At 42.6% G+C, this 24,709-nt stretch overlaps 2 protein-coding genes and 1 non-coding gene across 5 annotated transcripts; 1 reads left to right on the plus strand and 2 right to left on the minus strand.

Moving 5' to 3' along the window:
* The first annotated feature begins 745 nt into the window (after positions 1 to 745).
* tyr (tyrosinase) lies at positions 746 to 4,507 on the plus strand. Its single transcript, XM_026192320.1, has 5 exons — positions 746 to 1,859; positions 2,248 to 2,464; positions 3,135 to 3,282; positions 3,497 to 3,678; positions 3,760 to 4,507. The coding sequence occupies exons 1-5, from the start codon at positions 1,032 to 1,034 to the stop codon at positions 4,005 to 4,007; spliced, it is 1,623 nt and encodes a 540-aa protein (XP_026048105.1). The 5' UTR covers positions 746 to 1,031; the 3' UTR covers positions 4,008 to 4,507.
* Positions 4,508 to 4,778: 271 nt separating this feature from the next.
* nox4 (NADPH oxidase 4) lies at positions 4,779 to 24,276 on the minus strand. 3 transcript variants are annotated; one of them, XM_026193061.1, is made up of 18 exons: positions 23,859 to 24,276; positions 23,452 to 23,547; positions 20,823 to 20,933; positions 20,448 to 20,532; positions 18,831 to 18,928; positions 18,233 to 18,260; positions 17,931 to 18,003; positions 16,482 to 16,562; positions 16,029 to 16,188; positions 14,379 to 14,543; positions 14,148 to 14,210; positions 13,418 to 13,478; positions 9,645 to 9,726; positions 8,782 to 8,901; positions 8,577 to 8,685; positions 8,166 to 8,234; positions 6,588 to 6,688; positions 4,779 to 6,497 (listed from the first exon to the last, which is right to left on the minus strand). In XM_026193061.1, the coding sequence occupies exons 1-18, from the start codon at positions 23,913 to 23,915 to the stop codon at positions 6,377 to 6,379; spliced, it is 1,680 nt and encodes a 559-aa protein (XP_026048846.1). In that variant the 5' UTR covers positions 23,916 to 24,276; the 3' UTR covers positions 4,779 to 6,376. The 3 variants fall into 3 exon arrangements, with proteins under 3 accessions (XP_026048846.1, XP_026048847.1, XP_026048848.1); XM_026193062.1 differs by lacking the exon at positions 16,482 to 16,562; XM_026193063.1 differs by lacking the exon at positions 23,859 to 24,276 and having other exon boundaries at positions 20,823 to 20,929; positions 23,452 to 23,521.
* Positions 7,345 to 7,416, minus strand: trnad-guc (transfer RNA aspartic acid (anticodon GUC)). The gene has a single exon. It is a non-coding gene; the product is annotated as a tRNA-Asp (tRNA).
* Positions 24,277 to 24,709: the final 433 nt, after the last annotated feature.

A 24,709-nucleotide genomic window follows, 5' to 3' on the forward strand; every position in this document is an offset into this window, starting at 1 on the left:
GAGGAGGCCCCGGGGCAGACCCAGGACACGCTGGAGAGATTATATCTCTCGGCTGGCCTGGGAACGCCTTGGTATTCCCCCGGATAAGCTGGAGGAGGTGGAGGAGGTGGCTGGGGAGAGGGAGGTCTGGGCCTCTTTGCTTAGGCTGCTGCCCCCGCGACCCGGCCTCGGATAAAGCGGATGAAGATGGATGGATGGATGGAATATATTAAACTTTAATAGTATCCATTTTATTAGAGCACATATTCTGAGATATTCTGAGACAGTACTAAACATCGCTGAAGGTAGCAGATTACATTTTTGCTTTCTTTAACATCATAAAAAGACCAAGTAGAAGCACAAACTCATCCCATCCTAACACACTGTCTTAATATTTAAATTCAAGCCTGGCTTTTCATTAATACACTGTCCGGTATCGCTCTCCCACCTCCTCAACTTCTGCTCCTTGCTGTCACACGTTTCTGTAGCACATCGGATCATGCATAAATTCCCGGAGAGGCTTTGCCCAAGGGAGGGGAGTACTGTACACACACACACACACACACACACACACACACACACACACACACACACACACACACACCAGACATTTCTGCCCGAGGTGAAGTGGAGTAGAGGTCAGCTGGTCTCTAGACAAAGTGAAATAAGAATATTATCCTGAGCATGTGATGCTGCGTGAGATCACACACTTTTCAGAGGACAGCCCCCTAAAACAGCTCAATGAGTAGGCAGAGAACAAGGGGCTGTTGGCTGGGTGTATGAGTGTAAGGGTTGAGGGAGGTTTGGTAGCTAGTTAGATGGTAGGTTAGAGGAGTAGATATTACAAAACAGAAAAAAAGGGGGGGAAACAGCAAAAGTTGGAAATGTGTGAGCCTGTATTTCTCTGCTTAACTGGAAGTAACTTTTTGTAAGTGAATCTATTTGCTGGTGCTGCTTTTTGCTCTCCCTAACCTTCTGTGAGGACAAGAGGTTCTCACACTTTTAACAAGAATTTATATTCCCCCTGAGTGGAGTGCCTTTGACTTTTCACCATGAGAAGACTGTGTATGTCTTTAGTTTTCTTACAGCTGATTGGGGCTTGTGTAAGCCAGTTTCCTCGCCCTTGTGCCACTTCAGAAGGACTGCGGACCAAAGAGTGCTGTCCATTGTGGGATGGAGATGGCTCAGCCTGCGGTGCCCTGTCAGGCCGCGGTTTCTGCACAGACGTGGTCATTTCAGACGAGCCACATGGACCCCAGTACCCTCACAGTGGGATCGATGACAGAGAGCGTTGGCCTTTAGCTTTCTTCAACCGGACGTGCCGCTGTGCTGGAAACTATGGAGGTTTTAACTGTGGCGAGTGTAGGTTTGGTTACTGGGGTTCAAACTGTGCTGAGTACAGGGAATCAGTGCGCAGGAACATCCTGACTATGTCGACTGCTGAACAGCAGAAGTTCATCTCCTATCTGAACCTGGGTAAAAACACCATCAATCGTGACTATGTCATCGCCACTGGCACAAGGGCACAGATGGGAGAAAATGGCGAGAACCCCATGTTCTCTGACATCAACACCTATGACCTTTTTGTGTGGATGCACTACTATGTGTCCCGAGATGCCCTCCTGGGAGGACCAGGGAATGTATGGCAAGATATCGATTTTGCTCATGAATCTGCAGCATTTCTGCCCTGGCACAGAGTCTTCCTGCTTCACTGGGAGAATGAGATCAGGAAGCTAACAGGAGATTTTAATTTCACCATCCCATACTGGGACTGGAGGAACTCCCAGACCTGTGACGTGTGTACCGATGCCTTGATGGGTGGACGCAACTCCCTTAATCCCAACCTCATCAGCACTGCCTCTGTCTTCTCATCATGGAAGGTAAGAAAAATTGATCCTCATGCCCTGGGTTTCAGTGTGTCTTAGAATGGAAATACCCATATTTGATTATATGTGGTCCTTTAAACAGTTTTTATACATTAACTCACTGAAAGTTCATTTTCTTGTAAAAACAAGCCCACAGGATTAAGTTGGTTCATCCTGTTAATCCAACTATTTGAGAGATTTTTATTTTAAAGTTGTGATTTTTGAAAGCAGCATTGTTCTGAATACTCAGAGAGTTCCATTAGTTTTCACTAATGCCTATTAATGCCCATTTACTATTTGTAAGAAAGCCATATTAAAGCCTTATGGAGGCCCGCAGGTTTGTGAGCTATAACAGCCCGAGAAACATGTATGTTTACACTTTTGCATTTATACATTTGTATAGGTTATCTGCACCCAGTCAGAGGAGTATAACAGCCGAGAAGCATTATGTAATGCCACGGGGGAGGGTCCATTGTTACGTAATCCCGGCAACCATGATACCAATCGTGTGCAACGACTTCCCAATTCAGATGATGTGGAGTTCGCTGTGGGCCTCCCCGAGTACGAGACAGGACCCATGGACCGATTTGCCAACATGAGCTTTAGAAATGTCCTAGAGGGTAGGAGTGAGAGGCAGACACGCACATACATTTGTGTTAGTCCTCTCTTCTTTCATGTTTAATCACCAAAGTTCAGCTTAATCTTACTAAGCTTGTGAATGAGCACTGGCACATTGGAAACACAAAAGGTAGATACAAACCAGTGTGTGTACAAGGAATTGCAAACTCTAATGCAGACATCGACACTAAAACCTGCTAGTTATTTTATGTATTTATTGTTGGAGTTTAACACATCCTGCACACGTTATATCATTAGATATGCTTCCAGTTTTGTTGTAAATCACAGGCTGCCCCTTAAGCTGAGTCCTGAATTAAATTATATCAAGTGCATTTGAACGAGGTGTGAAAGAGGACATTCTTTCATCAGGACATCAATTCTGTTAAAACTTCAAATGTATTTAATATGAAAATGATTCCCCCGTTGTCTCAGAGAACTTTTGAAATTAATTATAATAAATTACATTTTTTGGTCGCACAGGCCAGCTGTAAGACTTTTAAGTCGTAATATATCTCAGTTCCTTCTCATTTTTGTTCCACCAAGCTCACGTTTTTCTCTGCACAAACATTTTTCTCATATAAACCTACAAACTATTTACTACTAAATTCATCCCTGAGTGTTATCTTCCTGTGTAAACATTGTTGCCATTCCTGTATCATGCACCTTCTGCAGGTTTTGCAAGTCCACAGACAGGTATGGCCGTGTCAGGCCAGAGCACCTTGCACAACGCCTTGCATATGTTCATGAACGGTTCCATGTCATCAGTACAGGGTTCAGCTAATGACCCAATATTCCTGCTACATCATGCTTTCATTGACAGGTATAGTAACACTTATCCGCCCATATTATTTGCAAAAGGTAAACTGCACACACTGGGTGTAATGCAGTGAGAAAGATAAAAGTAGCGAGACCTAGAGAAGATGTAAGGATGAAAAGTTGCATATCATGTAGAATCATGATATATATTCAATTTTTTCATGTAGGTTTTTCTTTCTGTCCCTTTTCTCTTCTTATTCACTTCTTCTCTTCATTAGTATCTATGAGCGCTGGCTCAGGAACCACCAGCCTCCACGAAACAGCTACCCACGCACCAATGCCCCTATTGGTCACAATGATGGCTATTATATGGTTCCCTTCCTGCCTCTTTATAGAAACGGAGATTATTTCCTGTCCAATAAGGCTCTTGGATATGAATATGCCTATCTGTTGGACCCAGGTCAGTGCATAACTGTAAATATATCTCCTAAATGGCCTTTTCTTTAAGCTTTACTGTCCTATCCTATCTGTCTCACCATAGGTCAGAGGTTTGTTCAAGAGTTCCTGAACCCCTACCTCCAGCAGGCACAACAGATCTGGCAGTGGCTCGTGGGTGCCGGGATTCTGGGAGCTCTGATTGCTGCAATCATCGCAGTAATCATTGTTTTTGCAAGACGGAAATGGAAGCGCAATCAGAGGAAGAAGAGAGCATCAAGCTACGGGGAGAGACAGCCATTACTGCATAGCAGCTCAGAGGAAGGATCATCTTCATATCAGACCACTCTGTAACACAGGTACTGCACAACCCTGTGATGGTTATGAAGCCAATTAAAAACAAGAATCTGATTATGTTTTTTAAAATATAGTCATGTACAGATGAGCCAGTGAAGCAACTTTTTAAAAAAAGGAAAATACAGTTCATCCAAACAAGAAAAAACATATTTTCGGAATAGAAAAATTCTTTTGGGATTCCTTGAGGAAATAAGGCTCAAAGTAGTTTTTCTGATGTAGTTTTAACTTCCAGGGTTTTGTGAAATATGCAATAAATGTAAAAAATGTACATTAACCACTGTTGTGAGTTTAGTTTGAGTGGTTAAAAATATGATTTCAGAGAAAACAATGACTACATTTCTAATGTGCTAATGTGTGTATTTGAACTGATGCTAAAAGACAGCGTGCAGTTTTTCTTGCAATCCTCTCACAAGCAAATTAACTGTAGTTGTTACAGTGCTTACAAAGATGAATCACGAGTTTGTACATGCTTCATTAAAAATCCAACTTGATGCAAATTTGCTGCCTATTTTTTATGCAATAATGTTGATAATCACTTTTAAAAATAACTAGGAGATTGTGTATTTTACAGCATGGTGGCAGAAATCTGCATGTAATGCTGATTGACTGGGCTGTTCAGTTACTGCACTGCAGTGCGATGTTTGAGTGGTCATTACGACTGTAGTTTCAATTATAAATAAATGTAAAACTAAATCACTCAATGATTGAAAACAGTACATTTAATAAAGATGTAATAAATATAAACCATTTATTTCATACTTGTGCCAAAAAAGAAAGTTGATCTTAAAGATTTAGATAAATGTCAAAAATTTCAAATTATAATTACAACGTTTACTCAGTTGATCAGAAAAAAATCAAGATGTTTATTCTTTGTAGAAACCTCCAGTCTCCAGTTTGTGGCATTCAAAAAAAAAAATCAGAGGTTTTAAACATGACAAATACTAAAGTAAACCAGTAAATCATCATAACCTGAAATATGCTTCCGTTATATACCTGTGAGTAGACTCAGTAAAGATTGCCAAAATCCTGCAGAACCTTGACATGTCAAATTGTACATTTATTTTAAACAATATAAATAAAGTAAGCAACAAAAAAAAAGTAAAAAAAAGCTTGAGGTGTAGTGGTGTGTAAAGACTGCATCATCGTGTGCCCATTTTTAAACCACACTGCCTCAGACTCTGAGATAAGTGTTGTAATACTTTTTTCTGCCTCTTAGTTTTGTCAAATGTCACACTTCCCTCCGGGCTGTCTACAAATCCTTCCACAGTGAGAGAAACATACTGACCCGTAACATTCTGCGGGGACCTAAAATCCTTGCCCCCTTTTCTGAGCGTTTAAATCTAACATGCATGCTAAACATACACTGCTTGACAATTTTCTTCGACCATCGCCCCAGTGTAAATTTAGCCCACAGTTGCCCTAAATTAACAGTACTGGTAATTACTAAAATCATTTTTATGTTGCTGTAATAGTTGATTCACCAGTATGCACATGTTCTTTAATAGAAATACCTTTAATGCTAAAATATAATTATTGTTATTATCCATTCATTTTCAGGTTTACTGCTTTACAAAAGTATGAAAAAATAGTAAAGCACATTATTAATATTATTATTTGAGTACGATACCAAATTACACTTAATTACCCGAACAGAGAAATCAGTTTTAGTGGTTTAATGTCTAATAAATTTGTTAAGCACTGTATTTGAAGAATGTGATCATCATTTAGTCAGCGTTCATCGACAAATCCAGGGTAATTACAACTTGGTAATAAGCAAGAATTAAGAATGTGTGAGCAGTATATTTTAGATGCTGACAAAACAAATGTTGGGCCAGTTGATTCTGGATGTAGAAGATATCCATATATTTTGGATATTTAGAACTAGGTGGGGGCTTGGCTCTTAAGTCTCTTAATACTGTGATAAGATCACGGTGAGTCACACCTTTTTCCTCACACTCGACTCCAACATGAGAATGCAATTTTACTCCACAGAGGGGTGCAACAGGGCAGGGATGATACAGAAGCTTCGGGAGACTCCAAGCTTTTCTCACATGTTGATTGGGTCACAAACCAAAGTCGAAGCTTATTTAAAGCACCCAACAGGCTGTTTCGATGTGCCAGACCTTTAGAAAACATGTACAGAGATTGAATATAAATAGTCTATCATTATTTAACTTTACAGTCAGTATTTATATCAAATGAAAATCCATCCAAGATTTTTTTAAGCAACCATGATTGTCCAAAGGTACTAAGAACTTTAATTTAACTAAAAACTTTTCCCATGATTGAATGAGAAGCCATCTACCCCAAAGTAGATGACTTCTACTGATATGCCCTGACAGTGTAGCACCAGCTCTAAAGTTTAATCAGCTGAACGACTCTTTGTTGAATTCGAATGTTGTTCCATTGTATTGAGGTGAGTTACACAGTCGGTGGAGAGTCCTGGAGATGCCCTTCGGTCCGCAGCAGAAAACACCAACACGTTTACTGAAACCACAGAGAAATCAATTTTAACAACAATGTTATACACACGTTTCTACAGCTACGAGACTCACTGGATAGTCCCACTGTACTCACTGTTTGTTGGATTTTCCAATTTCATCAAAGAGTAACTTCCACCTGGGCCGACCAATCTGCATCCTTGATGTGAGTGGGCGGTACTTCTCCTCAGACATGCTCTGCAAAAAAAGCATAAAAAACTAGGATGCTTTGAATTCACATTTGCATTATATGTTACATAAAGTTAATGCTATTACTACTACAGAAAAAAAACATAACAAAGAAACATTTATACTGTTTATGAGAAACATTTTTTGTTTGAGACTTCTATCAGATAAAGTGTACATCTCTCTAAATCAAAAAAGTGAAAAAGTCTGTTTTTTCTCCTGTTTTCTCCTAGAGGCTAAAAGAATGTGGTATCTAATTTAAGGGCCACCAGTGCTGGACATAGCTGTGTCAGTCTACTGTTAGTAGAGCAAAAGAAATTTAGTCACAAAAAGGTGAATGTAAATGAAATGGGAATCAACCAATAAACTGGCTGGTTTGGTGAACCTTAACACAGTTGGAAATTTGGAGCTTTTGGACATTTATTTTATTTTTATTGCAAAAAAGGGCAATTCAAATGCAATCTGCGTCCAGGACAGCAACAACCACAGTCCACAGTAATGTAAAGAGTAGTTTAACAAATTACTTTCTTGGCTAAGTAGTTAAATAATGTATCCTGTTATTTTTGAGAAAAGCAATGAATAATGTGCCAAACATTTTTGAGTAACCCCAAGGCTGATGGGAACACCCAGCGATGTTGTGTGATGCTAAACGGATAAAAAGACTTCGTCTCCCCGTCGGGGAATCGAACCCCGGTCTCCCGCGTGACAGGCGGGGATACTAACCACTATACTAACGAGGAGATAGCGTGGATTCGGCGTATGCCATACAAAAACAGAAGTCGGTCATTGTGACGTTATGCCTATTTGTAATGTATATTTATGTCAATAAGTCCATTGTATGTCCCGTAGCGGACACGGCTAGCTTCAGAATCGACGGCTAACTACTTCCTGTTATACGTCTTTGAAGCTCGCCGCTCGGGCCGCACGCTTAGTTTCTATACGGTAATGTAAATTCTCGGTGGACAAGTCACCGAGGTCACAAAATTTAAAAAAATGAATGAAGTAGGTGCTCGGACCAGAGAGCACCCCAGAGGACTCGAGGCTCCGGACAGTTTAAAATAAGCAAGGGTCCGGTTGGGTCCGACTGACGTAAACTTCGTAATCAGACGTCCACCGCGAGAGTCGCACGAATACGTTCAAAACTCCTCAAAATGTTTTCGATAAACTAATATAACAGAATTATTTTTTTTCTATATTGGTTGGCTGTTACATCGCCTAAAAGAACAAAAGCGTTTGCTTTAATGGAACAGTCTGGAAAACATGCAACAGATACACTTTAAACTGTGCGCTGTAGCTTCTCTCTGTTTGTAAAGCACCGCCCTCTAGTGGGTGGAGTTCTTAAAATCTAACAAAAGATAAACCGAGAAGAGCAAGTGACAATGAAATACAATAAAATTACAAGATTAGCAAAGAGAAACACTGATATGTGTGTGTGTGTGTGTGTGTGTGCGCGCGTGTGTGTGTGTGTGTGTGTGTGTGCCACAATTACCTGCAAGCTGTCTGGTTGACTGATATACAGTTTCAGATTAAAGTAGTCCGGTCTGTTTTCGTTCCAGAGCTAAATGAAAAACATGGTTTGTAGTGTTGCTGATGTGTATTTGATTTCATTCATAAAGTACGATACAGGATATAAATGCAGCATTTATTTTCTAGATTTTTCTGAAATACAGAAGCAGAGGCGAGACTACAAACAGCCTCAAGACTGTGTGAAACCCAGCAAACAAAAAACAGAGGCTTTTTGCTCAAGTCTACAACTTCTGCTGTCTCACAGACACATACACCTCTGACCTTCGTCTGCCGAATGCCACAAACATTTAGAAAACTTGAATTATAGCTTGCCATTTAATTCCAGCATGATTCATATAACATGAAGGTTCTAACAGCCAGAGTTTGTCCTGACCTTGTGATGCAGAGCACACAGCAGCTCTGCGAACCAGTAAAACGACTGGAGTTCCTTGCAGACCCACACAAAATACAACCTCTGCAACCTGAAACCCATCCAGCCATCACTAGGTGTACAGCAGGAAGGAAGGAAGAAGTCCATTGATAAATGCCCAGTCTGTGCATAATTTATAAGCATATAATATATTTTTGTAAGAACTCACAGCAGCGCCCGCAGCACACAGGCGAACGGGGTGACTCCTATTCCGCCGGCAACACAAAGACTGACATCATAGTTGAATACCTCTTCTGACGGACCTCCAAATGGCCCATCAACATAAACTCTGAACATACAATGTGGACAAAAAAAACAACAACACAAAGAAAACAAAAGATCGTTGGCTGAGAAGCTACCAAGATAAATATACACATATGCAATTATATTTCTCCCTTGGGTCAAACACACATAAACATCCTGCATTTGAAATCCTAGTCTGGGTGCAGTTGTGTGTGTGTGTGTGTGTGTGTGTCTGTCTGTCTATCTGTCTGTCTGTCTGTCTGTGCTCTGGTGTGTGTGAACTGACAAATAGACAGCAATCCCCCAAATACATAAATATCTCCACAACAGCTGCTCGCTCTCTTGTGTGATCAAGAATACACACAAAAAAAATTAGACACAAACTTAACTCAATGTAACACAGAATACTGAGAAGATATTACACATGAAACTACGTAAAAGATAAATAACATGAGGGCCATCCATATGAGGCGTGGTTTGTGAGGTTTGCCATTACTGTCACATAATCATGAATACAGGAATCTGTAACACTTCTGAAATATTTATATTCATGGTCAAAATATATTCCATTATTTTTTTTAAAATGAAATTTGTTCCAACACAGGAGACCAAGGGGGTTTGGGCCTTTGATGGTTTGTTTAACTCATCTGACTGTCTATCAAACACAGAGCAGGAAGAGCACTGAGTCAGAGGTCAAAAGGTTGAAACCTTCAGCCATTCTGGGATTCTGAGCCTTCATGAGAAATCAAGTCAGCCACATTATTTAAGCAGACACACACAGAAACGTACTTGGGGTATCTCCTCTTTTGGGCCATGGGAAGGATCTCCATGTCTATCCTTGGCTCAGGAAGCAGCAGCTGTGTGAATCGTTCTGAGGACAGAGGAGAGGAGATCGTTTCAGGCATGGTGTGATTTGTGAAAAAACCAGAGGGATCTCCTAATGATCACATATACTCTCAAGCCTATTAGAATATTTAGATACATAATGCTTCTGTCAATGTAACTTCCATCTATTCATTTTCTACTGCTTATCTGGGTCAAAGTTGCAGGGGCATGAGTCTGAGCAGAGAATCCCAGACTTGCATCACCTCAGCCTCCTGCAGCTCATCCAGGGTGACACAGAATTGTTTCCACGCCAGCTGTGAGATGTAATCTCTCCAGCGAGTCCTGGTTCTGCCCCAGGGGTCTCCTCTCACTAGGACATGCTACAAATACCTCACCTGGGAGGCGTCCAGGAAGCATCCTAGTCAGATCCCTCAACTAACTCAGCAGACTCTTTTCGATGTGCAGGAGCAGCAGCTCTATTCTGACGCCCTCTAAATTGTCCGACCTCCTCATCCTGTCCCTTCGAGTCCCTTGAAACCCTTATATTGATGCTATGATTATTATTCCTTGTAATGCACTAATATCCTTATTCTTTCTCCGATTTATTCAAAAACTGAGAAAAAGAAGGCAGAAATGGACAAGAGGAATCAATGGTTGCAATAGTTGTTAGTTTAAGTTGCAGGCTGCGTCAAGGTGACGTGTTCTTACATTTCCAAGGAGTTGCACGTCAGATTAGGTTGCAGGTAGGGTTATAGGGTTTTAGAAGTGTTTGCAGTTACAAAGTAGCTACGGCATGAATTTCCTACTGAAGCATAAATTCCCAGTAAGAGTTCATAAATTTTTGAAAATTAATTGGCCTGCAGGTCCTAACTCATGAATGTCAGTACTGATCTTTCCACTCAAAAACACACTTTATAGCTGCAGGATGTGGCAGTCAGCAGTCCTGGTGCAAAGCTGCAATTCAACAAGTTAAAAAAATATGCACATCTCACCTTTGTGGGGAATTCTCAAGTGAACAATCAGACAAGCATATATTTCTAGAAATTATTTATGAGTCTGCTGTTGCTCTGAATATGGTTCATTTGTCTTTTATTTAGTTAGTTGTAATTTTTACTCTGAATGAATGGTGCTGATTGGCCTACTGGAATGCTGAAAAATGACAGGCAGTGTCATCTGCCACTGATCATAAGTACTGAAAATGAAAATACATTTCTGATTTTGTTCTTGTTCCCATTATAGACCGTTTTCAGATGTTGACACACACATACCCGGGGAGGTTAAAAATCGAATTACTCATGTACTCCATGTCAGGACTAATGAGCTGCAGTACTCATTGCATCACGTTAGTGTTTATCCTCGGCGTGCCTAAATTTCAGAAACAACTAATGACTGCAACGTAACCTCACATATGCCACATATCAGTACAAAGCCCCATCAGTCATCCTTTTATGATATTAAATATAACCAGAAAAAAATGCAGAGTTGGAGGATACAAGATAAACAAACAAAAATACGCTGATGCGGGACAAAAAGGCTGAGGGAGAAGCTTGTGCTCAAAAGATCAAAATGCTTAGAAAAACCTTATATGGAGCTGCTTCAAAATAAATCTCCATCCATCCATCTTCATCCGCTTATCCGAGGTCGGGTCGCGGGGGTAGCAGCCTAAGCAAAGAGGTCCAGACCTCCCTCTCCCCAGCCACCTCCTCCAGCTTGTCCGGGGGAATACCAAGGCATTCCCAGGCCAGCCGAGAGATATAATCTCTCCAGCGTGTCCTGGGTCTGCCCCGGGGCCTCCTCCCGGTGGGACATGCCTGGAACACCTCGCCCAGGAGGCGCCCAGGGGGCATCCTTGCCAGATGCCCGAACCACCTCAGCTGGCTCCTTTCGATGTGGAGCAGCAGCTGCTCTACTCTAAGCCCCTCCCGGATGGCCGAACTTCTCACCCTATCTCTAAGGGAGAGGCCAGCCACCCTTCGGAGGAAGCTCATTTCCGCCGCTTGTATCCGCGATCTCGTTCTTTCGGTCACTACCCACAGCTCGTGGCCATAGGTGAGGGTAGGGACGTAGATCGACCGGTAAATTGAGAGCTTCGCTTTTACACTCAGCTCCCTCTTCACCACGACGGACCGGTGCAGCGTCCGCATTACTGCAGCCGCAGCCCCAATCCGTCTGTCGATCTCCAGCTCCCTTCTCCCATCACTCGCGAACAAGACCCCGAGATACTTGAACTCCTCCACTTGGGGCAGGAACTCATCCCCGACCTGGTGTCGATGAGGTCCGCCCCGAGTTCCTGAAGGCTCTGGACGTTGTAGGGCTGTCTTGGTTGACACGTCTCTGCAATGTTGCGTGGAGATCAGGGGCAGTACCTGTGGACTGGCAGACCGGGGTGGTGGTCCCCATCTTCAAGAAGGGGGACCGGAGGGTGTGTTCCAACTACAGGGGGATCACACTCCTCAGCCTCCCCGGGAAAGTCTATGCCAGGGTGCTGGAGAGGAGGGTTCGTCCGCTAGTCGAACCTCGGATACAGGAGGAACAATGCGGTTTTCGTCCTGGTCGCGGAACACTGGACCAGCTCTTTATCCTCTCGAGGATACTTGAGGGTGCATGGGAGTTTGCCCAACCAGTCTACATGTGTTTTGTGGACCTGGAGAAGGCATTCGACCGTGTCCCTCGGGGCGTCCTGTGGGAGGTGTTGCGCGAGTATGGGGTGTCTGGCCCATTGCTACGGGCCATTCAATCCCTATACAACCGTTGCAAGAGCTTGGTTCGCATTGCCGGCAATAAGTCGGACTCGTTCCCGGTGGGTGATGGGCTCCGCCAGGGCTGCCCTTTGTCTCCGGTTCTGTTCATAATTTTTATGGACAGGATTTCTAGGCGCAGCCAAGTGGCGGAGGGCTTTCGCTTTGGTGGCCTCAGAATCTCATCTCTGATTTTTGCGGATGATGTGGTTCTGTTGGCTTCATCGGGTGAGGGCCTCCAGCTCGCACTGGAGCGGTTCGCAGCCGAGTGTAACGCAGCGGGAATGAGGATCAGCACCTCCAAATCTGAGGCCATGGTTCTCAGCCGGAAAAGCAACAGTATCTATATGTGATATATGTCCCAACACTGGTCATGAGCAATGCAACTAAAAGTACAGATATCGTTACCATGCAGAGATGTAGGCCCTTTCAGTACATCATTTCTGTCCTTCTCATTTCATCCTGTCATCCAGGATGATTAACTTCCCTTGGTGTGTATTAGGGTGTGTACCAAAGCAAGTGGAAAGGACAGTAAGTGTTTTAGCCAGAACTTCCACTAAAAGATATTTCCTTAAAGTTGGCTGCATGGTAACCAGTCCCTTTTCCTGAACAGACTGCACATACTGTGTCCAAATGACATCAAGTCCTCGTTCTGGTTTTATTAGTTAATGGAGTTCAAGAATGGTAAAAACTGCATTCTTGCCATTTTTAACATTCTTGAACTCCATTAACTAATGTGTCATCTAGGAAGATGATGAACCTGTGGGAACAATCTTGGCCTTGAGGTAAAGAAGGAGTCTTGCACACACTCACTCACACACACAAGGAGAAAAAAACAGGGGGTGATTACACACATCAGAATGCAGCTCTTCAGAAATGTGTCCTCAGCAGAGAGAACAAAACAAAACAGCTTCCATCCTGTCAGCTTTGATAGGGAATAGAAACTGTGTGTCACTCTTTTCTCTGTGTGTGTGTGTGTGTGTGTATGTGTGAGCCCACCAGTCCAGTCTCCCACAACTCGCAGATGGATGCCCAAAGTTTCCTTGTTCTCTGTGGGACACTGTGAGGAGTTAAAGGGCTGACAGTTACTCAAAATACAAACACACACGTTAACACACAGAGACACGTGCAGCTAACACAAGAAAAACTGGCATACACACAAACACATGGGTCAGCACATATACAATACATAGCTATAGCTCTTTTCACTAAATTTAACAATCTACACACACACACACACATTGATGGACACACACACGCACGGCCTTCCTGTTGGCAGACAGTGTTACTAGCCTCAGGGGTCTGTCTGCTCTCTGTCAGAGTGATTCTCTACCCTCCTCCTCAAAGCTCTATAACACACCAGGCATAGGCATGCACAGTTATTGTGCTCCTTTGTGGGAATCAGTGGGTTTTGTATGTGGCTGCGTGTGTGTGTGTGTGTTTGTGTGTAAATGATTCCATCCCTTCCTGCTGTGCGAGCATACAGGGATTTCTTTATCTTCTCCTACTGTATCATGGAATCTGAACTAATCCCGTAAGCATCAATACACAGCGTGAAACACAATATTACTGCACAGCCCAGGTGTCAGTCAAGTGCCAGTCATCAGCAGAGGGTGTGTTGAGTATCTACTAATAAACATCTGCATTCACATGTGTATACAGAATATATGTGTGCTTGCACTGTGTCACGACAGAGGAATGCGTTAAAGCGGGCTGCAGTAGGTCTTACCATTGTGAGCGTGAAGGGATGGTTCTCAAATGAGGAGACACCTGGGCAGTTAAGAAGAATATGCTGAGAAAAAAGAGGAGGACGGGAAGTCGCAGAGAGCCAGCAGGATGTAAAAGAAGGAGGACGGGGGGATTAGAGAGGGGGTATGTCGAGAGAAAGAAATCATCAGATGAATCAAACGAGTGGAATTTCCCTTCTCTCCAAAAAGCAGCGGATATTTGACCAACTCACCTGTCCAGGTCGAGCTTTGAAGTTCTTTTTCAGCATGCGCAACTCCACGACATCACAAGGGTGCCTGATGACTGTCACTATGGTAACAGGGTCACGGCTCTGGATGTAGCGGTAGAAACGCTCCACACAGTAGAGACAGAGAGGACCAGACACCCACAGCCACGTCTACAGAAACAACACAGCACAAACCAGGCATATGGGATAGATAATGAAAGCAGTTTCACAAAGACAGCTTTATGTCATGTGTGTTGCTCTCCTGAGTTTATTTTTTTTGCGATGTCACTATGTTACAAGATCTCAGCAGTTACTCTGGTGTGACCCCAACACTGTCACATAAAAGGAAAGATCTGAAAAATCAATGACTTAATAGCTCATGTGGCTCATGATCCATCACAGTTCCTGGTTACTGAAACGAGTGGACTACAGAAAGAAAAAGTTTTGTTGGTTCCAACTTTGTTTGGTCTTTTTGTAGATAATGGCTCCCACTGTGGTTCTCTGGACTCTCAAAATCTTAGAAATTGCTTTGTAATTCTTTCCAGACTGAAAGATATCAGTGACTTTGCTGTTTATCTTGAGATTCTTAAGATCATGACATGATGTGTCATTTTTTAAAATCTTTCACTTTACTTCACTTTGTCAGACAGGCTGTATTTAAGTGATTTCTTGATTCAACAGGTCTGGGAGCTATCAGGCTTGAGTGAGGCTAGCTTTCCAGAAACTCTGCTTTATCGCAGTTAATTCACGATTTAACAAGCAGAGAGTGATTTCATTTATTTTGCCCAGTCAGTTAAGTCTTTATTTAAAAAGTGCATTTTGTATTTACTCCCACAAAGGGGGCAAATACTTTCGCGCAGCACTGTAAGCAAACCAATGACTGCTGCCGCTGTTCTGGTGGTATCAGTATTTGAAAAGTGGCTTGAATCATGAGGCTTGGCGACTGGAATCTTTGCATAATAAAGGCCATTCAAACTACAGCAGCCGAATTTTCCCTCGGGAATGTATCTAAGTCGGCGAATGTTAGTACAGAAATGTGTACCAGGTATTTTCTATCAAAGCTTTGTAATTCCATCAGCCTGCTCCCCATCACAATAACCCGAGGAGTCTGAATCAAGTCCAGCTGAAAAGAGAGAGTACGCTCACAAGAATAAATACTAAATCGACTGATATCACAGTGTGAGGTTTTTCTCTTCCTTTCTGTTGGCAGTTACCTGTAACAGACTAATTGCTCGCAGCTTCAGTAAAGCCCTGGGAGCACAACTGTACTTAAGGGGGGATTTATGGAACCAGCTCGTTGCTTAACGACCAAGTGCAAACACATCATCACACACGCAGGAGGAAACACACACAAAAACAGGCCTTGATGTAGAGAAAGGATGCAGCCCCTTCCTAGCAGTATTACACCCCTGCTCAATGGGACCAGCTCCTACCAACACTTCCCAAATACCCAGCATTCATCCAAAAGCCCCAACCACAAACCCTAAAACACTGACGAAGACTTAAACAAACATTTCCTTCAACTCAAACCAAAACACAAACACATGTAAATATGCTCATAACACACATGCCTGGACCACTCACACACACACACACACACACACACACACACACACACACACACACACACACACACACACACACACACACTCTGACCTGGGGATAATGTGGCTGGAAGCGAGCGTCCTCGTTGCATCGCCTCTCCTCTTCTTCACTCGTGTCCAGTTCATCTCCCTGCTGCTCGGTGCTGCTCTGGTTGGCTCTGAAGCAACCAGGGGGGTGTGCCTCTATGTTGGTCTGATACTTTAGAGCTCCACTGATGAAAACAACATAATGTTTTCATCAGTCACACTTTAGCACATTTACTCATCACTCTTTTACGACTACTCAGGCAAAATAGATTTAAAATGAAAACTAGGGGCTGACAGTTCAACCACACAGAAGAACAAACAGGCGCGAACAAGCACTTGGCTGAATGGGATGACTAGTACCTGCATTTGAATTTCACCTGAAAGACTTTCAGTTCCTTGGAAAAAGAAATGACTCTGTGTGTTGCATAAGTGTAGAGGGGAAACCCAAACACCCACATGCACTGTTAGTGCTACCTACCCAACCATGTGTATCATCAGGATGACGTAGAAAACAATGAAGAGGTTGTGTGTGTACCAGAAGATCTCATAGTTGGACATGCTGTAATAAATTACAAGACGATCAGAGTTTACTAAGGACATGATGTACAGACTCCCAGCTCAGAGCCTGAGTGAGGAGAACATCAAAGATCAGTAAAGAGGTCGTTACACAGAACAACCCCCCATAAACACTGCAGACAACAACCAAGCTCTGTATTCTCCCTTTTCGAATGCAGCTCTTTTTAAATGGTAACTAAGATATACACAACGTGGCTAAGATATCCTGTTACACCCAACAATGTCATACGATTCTTCTGGTTCTGTACTAACCAAAACATAGCTTAATCTGTCAATCATTCTCCAGAAACAACAACTAAACACAGCATAAATCTCTTTTAAGAACTTAAAAGAGAAACTATTAGAGCAACGTATCGCTCTCTGGCATGCAGTACAAAGCTCTGTTGTTTCTCTGAGTTAACTGTACTTGATCATGAAGTGGAATGATGCTAGAAGAGATTACTCAAGCTATCCCAATCTATCATTCCTGGGAAAGTGGAAGGAATCTTTGGAGAGGAAAGTTCCATTTCAAAAAATAAATACATAAAATTATTGCATCTTGGAATTCATTTCATGCATATTCTGAAATAAATTAAACACTGTGGCCCGTGACTTTTTCTTTTTTTTACATTAAGCTGTAAAAGTGGGCTTCTCTTCAAAGTCGTTAGATGAGCTCATAGAGCACACATTTTCTCCTCCATGGGCATCGTAACGCAAAGCTTCTCACAACTCAACACTTTCTAATGTTAAAGGCAACAGGGAGCAGACATGAAGGTACTGCAATCCGTAAAACATAAATAACCTTGGAGACTTTAAAGTAAGTTCATATCTGTGGATCACTGACTCATTAAGCAGGTATTCTTCTGCTGTGCAGCCGCCATCATCCCGCCACTCCAGCCACTTAGCCAAATTCTTATCTAAAGCCTTAAGTGGTCTGGAAAAGCCTCTTATCCCCTGTTCAATTACCGAGGAAATCAGGGAGACCGTTCGGAAGACTAATACACGTATAGTGAGTGACCCACTATGACCTGAATAAGGACAGAGCTGTGATTTTCTCTCCCACAACCTTCTGTTATTGTGCCTCCTCATGGTCTCCAGCTTACATTTCACTTTGACTAACACAAAATGAGTCATGAGCTCAGACAGAAAGAGAAAAGCGAAGAAACACAACACAGAGATACTGATGTCTCGCCTTCTGTCTGACAGACAGACATAAATACAAATCATGTTTGTATCGAGGAACGGAGACGTGGAGCCGGGCTCCAATTCATCCCAATTACAGTTGCTCATCAAGTCTATGAGGGTTCTTTCCTCGCTTCTATTAATACAAAGACTATGATGACTATTATAATGGTGGTCTGATTTAGCCTACCGTACACAGTAGGAGGAGGATATGAACATCAGGAAGAGGATGAGGACCAGCAGCACACCAGTGACTCCTGGGACTAAAGACAATAACTCAGTTACAGAATGGAGACAAACCCAACAAAGTACTTAGGGGTCACAAACATACATATAAAAATACACATAAGGGAATTGTCTGCTCACACGTTTAAAGCAATATTTGCCATTTAATTTAATATAAAAACTGAATTTCAAAAACACAACATGACTTCCTATTCTTTCTAAAGCCACTAATCTGTACCATAGTGCATGACAAAGAGTAGTCCTTACTTGTGGTCAGAATAATCAGCATGGGGTCCTAGGAAAGAAAGCAGAAAATAAGAATTGTGTTCACTCTTCTGCATCTGTTTCTGTGAGGACCGATGAAGAGTTTTTGATCTCACAGAGGAAGCCAAGTCTGTGCTTTGGAGAGAAAACTGTCTGCAGGCTTCTTTCCAACACATCACTTCAGCTGGTGACTTTCTAGAATGTTCTTGAAGGTGAGCTAATCAGCAGACAAAATCTCCAGACGACTAGCTTTGGCTAAAAGTGTGGACATATTTGGATATTTCCCTCACTTGCTCAAACAGGTTGATGCTTTCAGATTTAGAGATTGGTGTGCTTCACAATGAATGCTTCTCTGATTATGTAACAGTAGCTTAAGCTTTGATATAAAAGACAGTTAATCATCTGGCAATCCAGCAATCATGTTTTCTTTTAGTGGATGTTTTACATTGTGAATGACCAGGTGTGCAGGACTGTTTTGCTCATGTGCTCCAGATGTGGTCAGACAACAGGTTTCAAGCATGTCTTGAAACTGGAAGCACAGGGTTTGCGGTGGGACGTGTCACTGTGATGGTGAGTTCAGGGGGGTGTGCTTGAGTCTCACCTCTCCTCTGTAGCGAGCCAAATTGAGAGCCGGAAAGTCATCTGAGTATCTCACACTGAATCTGACAACATTAACCAGGTGGGCAGAAACGTGCATAACTAGAGGAGAAACAAAACGTTACACTGTGCTGATTTAAAACACATTTAGTGCGCACATACAAGACTTCAAACAGACACGCTCTCACTTAATTATACATGTTCAAATGAACTGCCGTCAGAAACTCATACAAACATTTCTTTGTCTATTCAGCAAAAACTCAGCAAAACAACCTCCCCACTTACTAGCTGGCACACACACACACACACACACACAGGACACACACTCCTAGCTGACATCATGGCCAAACCACGCAGTTGTTCAACAGCTGATGGAATTAGAGGGTGTGATCACGAGACACAAGGGTCCTATTTTCCCTACTCACATCCTTCGTCACTCCCACTGCCTCCTCTATTGCTCTCTTTTCTTTCCTCCTCCTCTCCGTCTGTCTCTCCCGCTGCCTCCCTTTGTAGTCATTTGTTGTCTCTGAGTTTTGTTTTTCAGCACATGAGAACTTTGCCCCGGGGTTGGGGGCGGGGGGACGCATATGCATAGGGAACTGCTGAGTAATGTTTAATGAGTTGAGAGGTGAGTGATGATGAAGATAAAAGAAGAACTTAAGTTTACAGGCAAAGAACAGATGCCAGCATTTGAAGGTTTTTTTTTTAAATTTTTTAAATTTCTGTCATTCTGCTGCCAAAATCTCAGCCGATCAACCCAGGCTGGAATATCCGTGAAACCACAGAATGGAAGATTTTAACCGACGTTCCCAGTCCCCAGATAATGGATTGCTTCTTTCTGACCATTTTGGTTTTAAGTAAAATGTCACTCCAACTGTTATATGGGCCGTGATAAAATGTGCTCTGAAGAAAATACAGGCATTCTGTTTCTATTTAATGCAAGTTAGCATGCTGATGTATGAATGTAAGCTGGTGAACATCAGCCTTTCTCTTCCATGGAGATGAACCTGCTTAATAAGCAATCAAGTAACGCAGTTTGATTGGTTAAACACTCTCAGCTGATGAATGAATGGCCTTATTTATCACTTTATCAGTAATCAGTAATGCATAATTTTGACAATCATCGTCTGGCCAGCTCGTCTCCGCAACCACCATTAATCACATTAATTAGTCAGATATTTAGAGCGAGGCAGGACCTTTTTACAATGCCCGAATCTCTGCTGCAGGAAAGCTCACAGCATGTGGCTTACCACTAACTTTACCTGCGGTTCAGCTTTTTGTGACACATGCAAGTAACTATAAGAAACAGCAATGCCGGTCAGGCTTCCCAGAAACATATGAATGAATAAGAGGAAGACCCCTGCAAAGAAGAGAGCCACTGGACCCACGGCTGCTTGAGGCTCCCATGATGTCATAGGAGACCCATAAGAATAACATACACACAGGACACGTAGACAGTAAAAAGAAACACAAACAGCAAGAAGAGCATCACAGCTGGTTCAGCAGAAATGCTGAGCTAGCATGGATTCATGTGTACACATTCAGCACACAGACTAACACAGACAGGCACACAGTGATACATGAATGAATATGAGGCAGGGTGACGAGTGACAGCTTTTACCAGAAAAGATGCAGATGGCAACGCCACACGCCACATGAAAGGTCTTGGACTTGTCCAGCAGTCTGCGTGTCTTTCTGCTTGATATCTGCATCAGTGTGTGTGTCACACAGACAATAGTATTATTCACGTGGCTGGGATTCAATGAAAACACCAACTAATCCTCTTCCTTCTACCCTAATCAAGACTGCAATCCTTTTATGTTTCTATATTCATATTTGCCTCTGTATTTTTTAGCAGTTCTTTTACAATATATGAGTCGCTTTTACAGAATAAGCCCCACAACCTGTTTTCACTGATACAACCAAACCCACTTGGAAGTTCTTCTTCCCGTCCCTAAAAACTCCAATGATCCATCCGAGCTGTAGTATTTCTTACCATCCGTGTTCCTCGTACAAAGGTCACCAGAGAGCGGCACATGGGCAAAAGCACCAAGCTGCAGTTCAGGTTTAGCACAGTTGCAGATGCCCTGCTGATGCACAATCCTAGCTGGGAAAGACACACACACACACAGACACACACACACACATACATTGTTAGGCAAGTTGCCAACACTAGGCCTCATTTGGTGGGTGTAAAGTGGCCTGGTGGATTAAGGTGCACATTTTTGATTATTCCCATTCAGATATCAGCTATTCAATCATGGCCAATTGAATAGCTCGTAGTGCTAGATAAAACTACCTTTGTCTTTCTCAGAATAGAGAGCTAAGGACCCCTTTAGGAGTCTGTTAGTCTTTAAATGGAACACATTCATTTATTTTGAAAGTCATCCAGTTTTTGGCTTTAAAAAGAGATTTAAAAAGACTGGAAAACACTGTTTATTCTCTAAGTATACACTCAAAGACTCTTCTGACTACACCACTGTTTTGCCACCACTTGCAAGTTTTACAGTCTGTCATCCTTTTAGTACAGAGCAGGTTATGTAGAGGCCCCTAACAAGTTGATGACAAGTGGACAGTTTACCTGAAGCGACACAGGGGGGACGTCTGCTGTGTAATGTGGTTTTACAAATCTTAATCTTAGAGCCCGACAATTGAAGCTGTTTTCAAGCTTAAAAGCCGGACGTCCTTTGGCATCTTGTAAACACAGCACATTTAAACACTTTCTTGGCAGCCTGAGCGTGCGCTGCAGGTGCCGTCTCTTCTGATTATCCCCAAGAAACTGAAATGACTGGTGTGAGAGATGAAGGTAAGCACAGATCAAAGACGGAGAGCGCGTCTGAAACTGGAGTCCAGCCTTTGAAGGGATGGGGGATTTAAATAGCGGTAAAGATTTGTGATGGCTGTAAGAGATGCAACATAATATAGGAAGTGCGCTTAAAACAATGTGATTCCTTAAGGCGGCAGCAGCTTCTGGTCAGTCACCAGTTTCAAGTGATTAGCTGTCACAGTGTGCTGTACAACAGATGCTGAAATATAAGAATGTGGTGAAACAACTGGTCAAGAGTTAAAATCTACATATAGCAGATGATGGGGGAAGACCAGCATGCTTATAAATCAGACGCCTACACCTTTGAAAGACTTCCCACACACACACGTTCACTCAGCATACCTTACTAAGAACAGCTGACGCCAAAACCAAGCAGGAGGTCTGATATCCTCCCTGCTTTCTGTACATCCCCAAAACCCGATTTACACAGGTGAAGGAGAAAAGTTGGATAAATGAAGTTTGAGCTGGATTCAGTTTGCCTTCGAAATACATCTCCGTCTTGCATGTACACACGTACACGTGCAGACACACACATAAGCTTAAGCCCTCTGGTAAGGCATTCAGTCAAGCCAGCAGCGTGCCCACACTTGCCCCTCTCTCCCCTTTGCTATCCACTGTACACGCAGTGCAATAGCTCGCACATGCTGCTCGCTGCCACATCTAATTTTATCACTTCCAGCTTTACCTTTGTTTTTTTCATCTGCTGGCTTTTCATACTAGCTTTAACAACTTCATTTACAAATACTCGTACTGTATTATATGTGCTAAACTTTGTTCTTGGCACATTTCAGTTATCAGTTTGGAGTTTGTTCAGCACAATTTGATATATTTTTAAACACAGAATCCAGGTGAGTGCTTTTGTTTTTGCTATATTTGCATAAAAAATGTGATTTTTGGGAGAAAATCACAGATCTGGTGCAGAAGTAATGACTGCAATTATTATTTCCAAAGACAAGGAACTTTTTCACTCACACAAGCATGCATCGAGAGTCACACACCCACGCCCACAGAGACACCATTGAGACCTTGTGACAAAAATTACACCACATGAGCGAGCAGGCATTAAAATCTAAACCTGATTCTATGTGTGTGTGACTGGTTGACCCAGCTCATGTCCCTGCTGCCTGGTTCTGGAGGTCACAATAACAAGCCAATACACGTGGTGCTTTTATCTCTTCCTTAACAACAATAAGAATCAAATTTTTCACAGAAAATAGTGTAAAAGTCACACACACAACCTTGTTTAGTTGTGGAATTATGAAGAGCACTGTAGGTCTACTGAATAAAGCTACTGTCAGCGGTTCCCTTACTCACAAGAACCAGGGATTTTTCACTTATCAGCCAAAATATGTGAATCACTACATCATGGAGCTACACTTTGTAGGCCTTATGAAGGTACATGATTTATAACTAATCTCAAATGATATGGTGGAAATGACAGGGCAGAGGAAAAGGCGTGATTTCAGAAGACGAAAGTCACTTATACGTTTCTCACAGCTGGTAAAAACACAGCTGCTACTTATATCATTAAGAGTGACCTTGTTATTTTCAGTTTTCTTTTGTGAATGTTAGCTGGCATCAACAATATCATGACCCTCAGGGTCACTGATGAGTTTTTCCTGTCTCACATGACAAGATGTACAAAATAAAAATCTTGAAAAATCTGTTTATGTCTAATCAAACATATGCAGCTAAGAAAGGGTTTGATGTAAGGGCTCAGTAAAGGGTCCGTTTCCTTCTTTAAGCTTGGTTCAAAACAACACATCTAGAAAGTGCATGTAAATGTATCAGGTCTCACCCCGAGCATCTTGTAGAGGTAGTGGTATTGCTGTCCAGTGAAGTAGAGCAGGAAGGTGCTGATGAACAGCCAGGTGTTAACTCCCAGCCACAGAATCTACCCCCACACACACGCAGAGAGACACACACACACACGGAACACATCATCACAAACAGCACAAGAAATTGCCTGTAAACGTCTCGTGCACATCTGTATCTGAGTTCAGGCCACAGCTGCCCTACAATAGCCAACCAGACTGCATGGATACAACATGTACTAAACACAGTAACTGAGCAGCAACAGATTCATTTGAGCGTTCTTGGAGAATTGTGTAAGTTAAAGATAAATAACAGATATATTAACGAGTCAGTTAACAGATTTAAGTGGAGATGGGTGGTTTTCAAATGTCAGACAAAAACTTTCCCCACCAGGACGAAGTACTTCCCTCCTTCGTTGGCCACCCAGCTCCGCGCCGACACAACCATGATGCCTTCAGGGGCTCAGCAGCTGCCCAAACTTTTCACCAAAGCTCCGGTGCGGCCAAGATCTCAGAGACTCGTCCTCCCTGCAGCTCTGCCTCAGTCTGTATGCCAGACTGCAGTGTCCACAGAGCAGCCGGTGCCTGCTCAGTCCAACCTCCCAGGAACTCCTCCGTTCACAGTGCATTTTCACTTTTTAGCCACCACAGCTCTTTCTCTCTCTGCCCCTCTCACCAGTCCCCCCCCATGAACGACACGCAAGGACATTAAGACAGCAGCTTCCCTAAAACATCGTGAATTTATAAAAATACACAGGACGTGCTCATTGAAACCACAAACACACTTGGGGGGAACAATAAACTACGATTAATCGCACCTTGCTGCGTTTTTCTGGCACTAGAGGGCGCTATAGACAAGCGTATCCCCGTGAAGTCTCCCATCTTTGACTCTTATAAGGTACTTTTAAAAAATTATACTTACACTTTTAATCACACATTTTAATTGCTGTTTTTTAATTACAAAGTTGAAAGTTTATTTGAAGCCGGAGTGTCACACTCTTTCTTTTGTCTGATCTGAAGTGGGGTTGGTAGGTCGATAATCAAAGGAGCTTGCAAAGAAAAGCGTCTGGACTTCTTTAAGTTGCTTGAAGACGTTTCACCTCTCATCCGAGAAGCTTCTTCAGTTCTAAGGTCAAAGGTCAAAGAACTGAAGAAGCTTCTCGGATGAGAGGTGAAACGTCTTCAAGCAACTTAAAGAAGTCCAGACGCTTTTCTTTGCAAGCTCCTTTGACTACGATGACC

Source organism: Astatotilapia calliptera, chromosome 14 (assembly GCF_900246225.1).
Source record: "Astatotilapia calliptera chromosome 14, fAstCal1.2, whole genome shotgun sequence".
Classification (NCBI taxonomy): domain Eukaryota; kingdom Metazoa; phylum Chordata; class Actinopteri; order Cichliformes; family Cichlidae; genus Astatotilapia; species Astatotilapia calliptera.

What these genes read in the sequence shown, in the direction of transcription:
- tyr (XM_026192320.1), top strand. Translation starts at nt 1,032, where the DNA reads ATGAGAAGACTGTGTATGTCTTTAGTTTTCTTACAGCTGATTGGGGCT. An exon ending in CTGTCTTCTCATCATGGAAG is followed by an intron (nt 1,860 to 2,247) that starts GTAAGAAAAATT and finishes ACATTTGTATAG; the next exon opens with GTTATCTGCACCCAGTCAGA. An exon ending in TGCCTATCTGTTGGACCCAG is followed by an intron (nt 3,679 to 3,759) that starts GTCAGTGCATAA and finishes GTCTCACCATAG; the next exon opens with GTCAGAGGTTTGTTCAAGAG.
- nox4 (XM_026193061.1), bottom strand. Translation starts at nt 23,915, where the DNA reads ATGGTTGTGTCGGCGCGGAGCTGGGTGGCCAACGAAGGAGGGAAGTAC. An exon ending in TTGTACGAGGAACACGGATG is followed by an intron (nt 20,533 to 20,822) that starts GTAAGAAATACT and finishes ACACTGATGCAG; the next exon opens with ATATCAAGCAGAAAGACACG. An exon ending in TCCAGCCACATTATCCCCAG is followed by an intron (nt 14,544 to 16,028) that starts GTCAGAGTGTGT and finishes TTGTTTCTGTAG; the next exon opens with ACGTGGCTGTGGGTGTCTGG.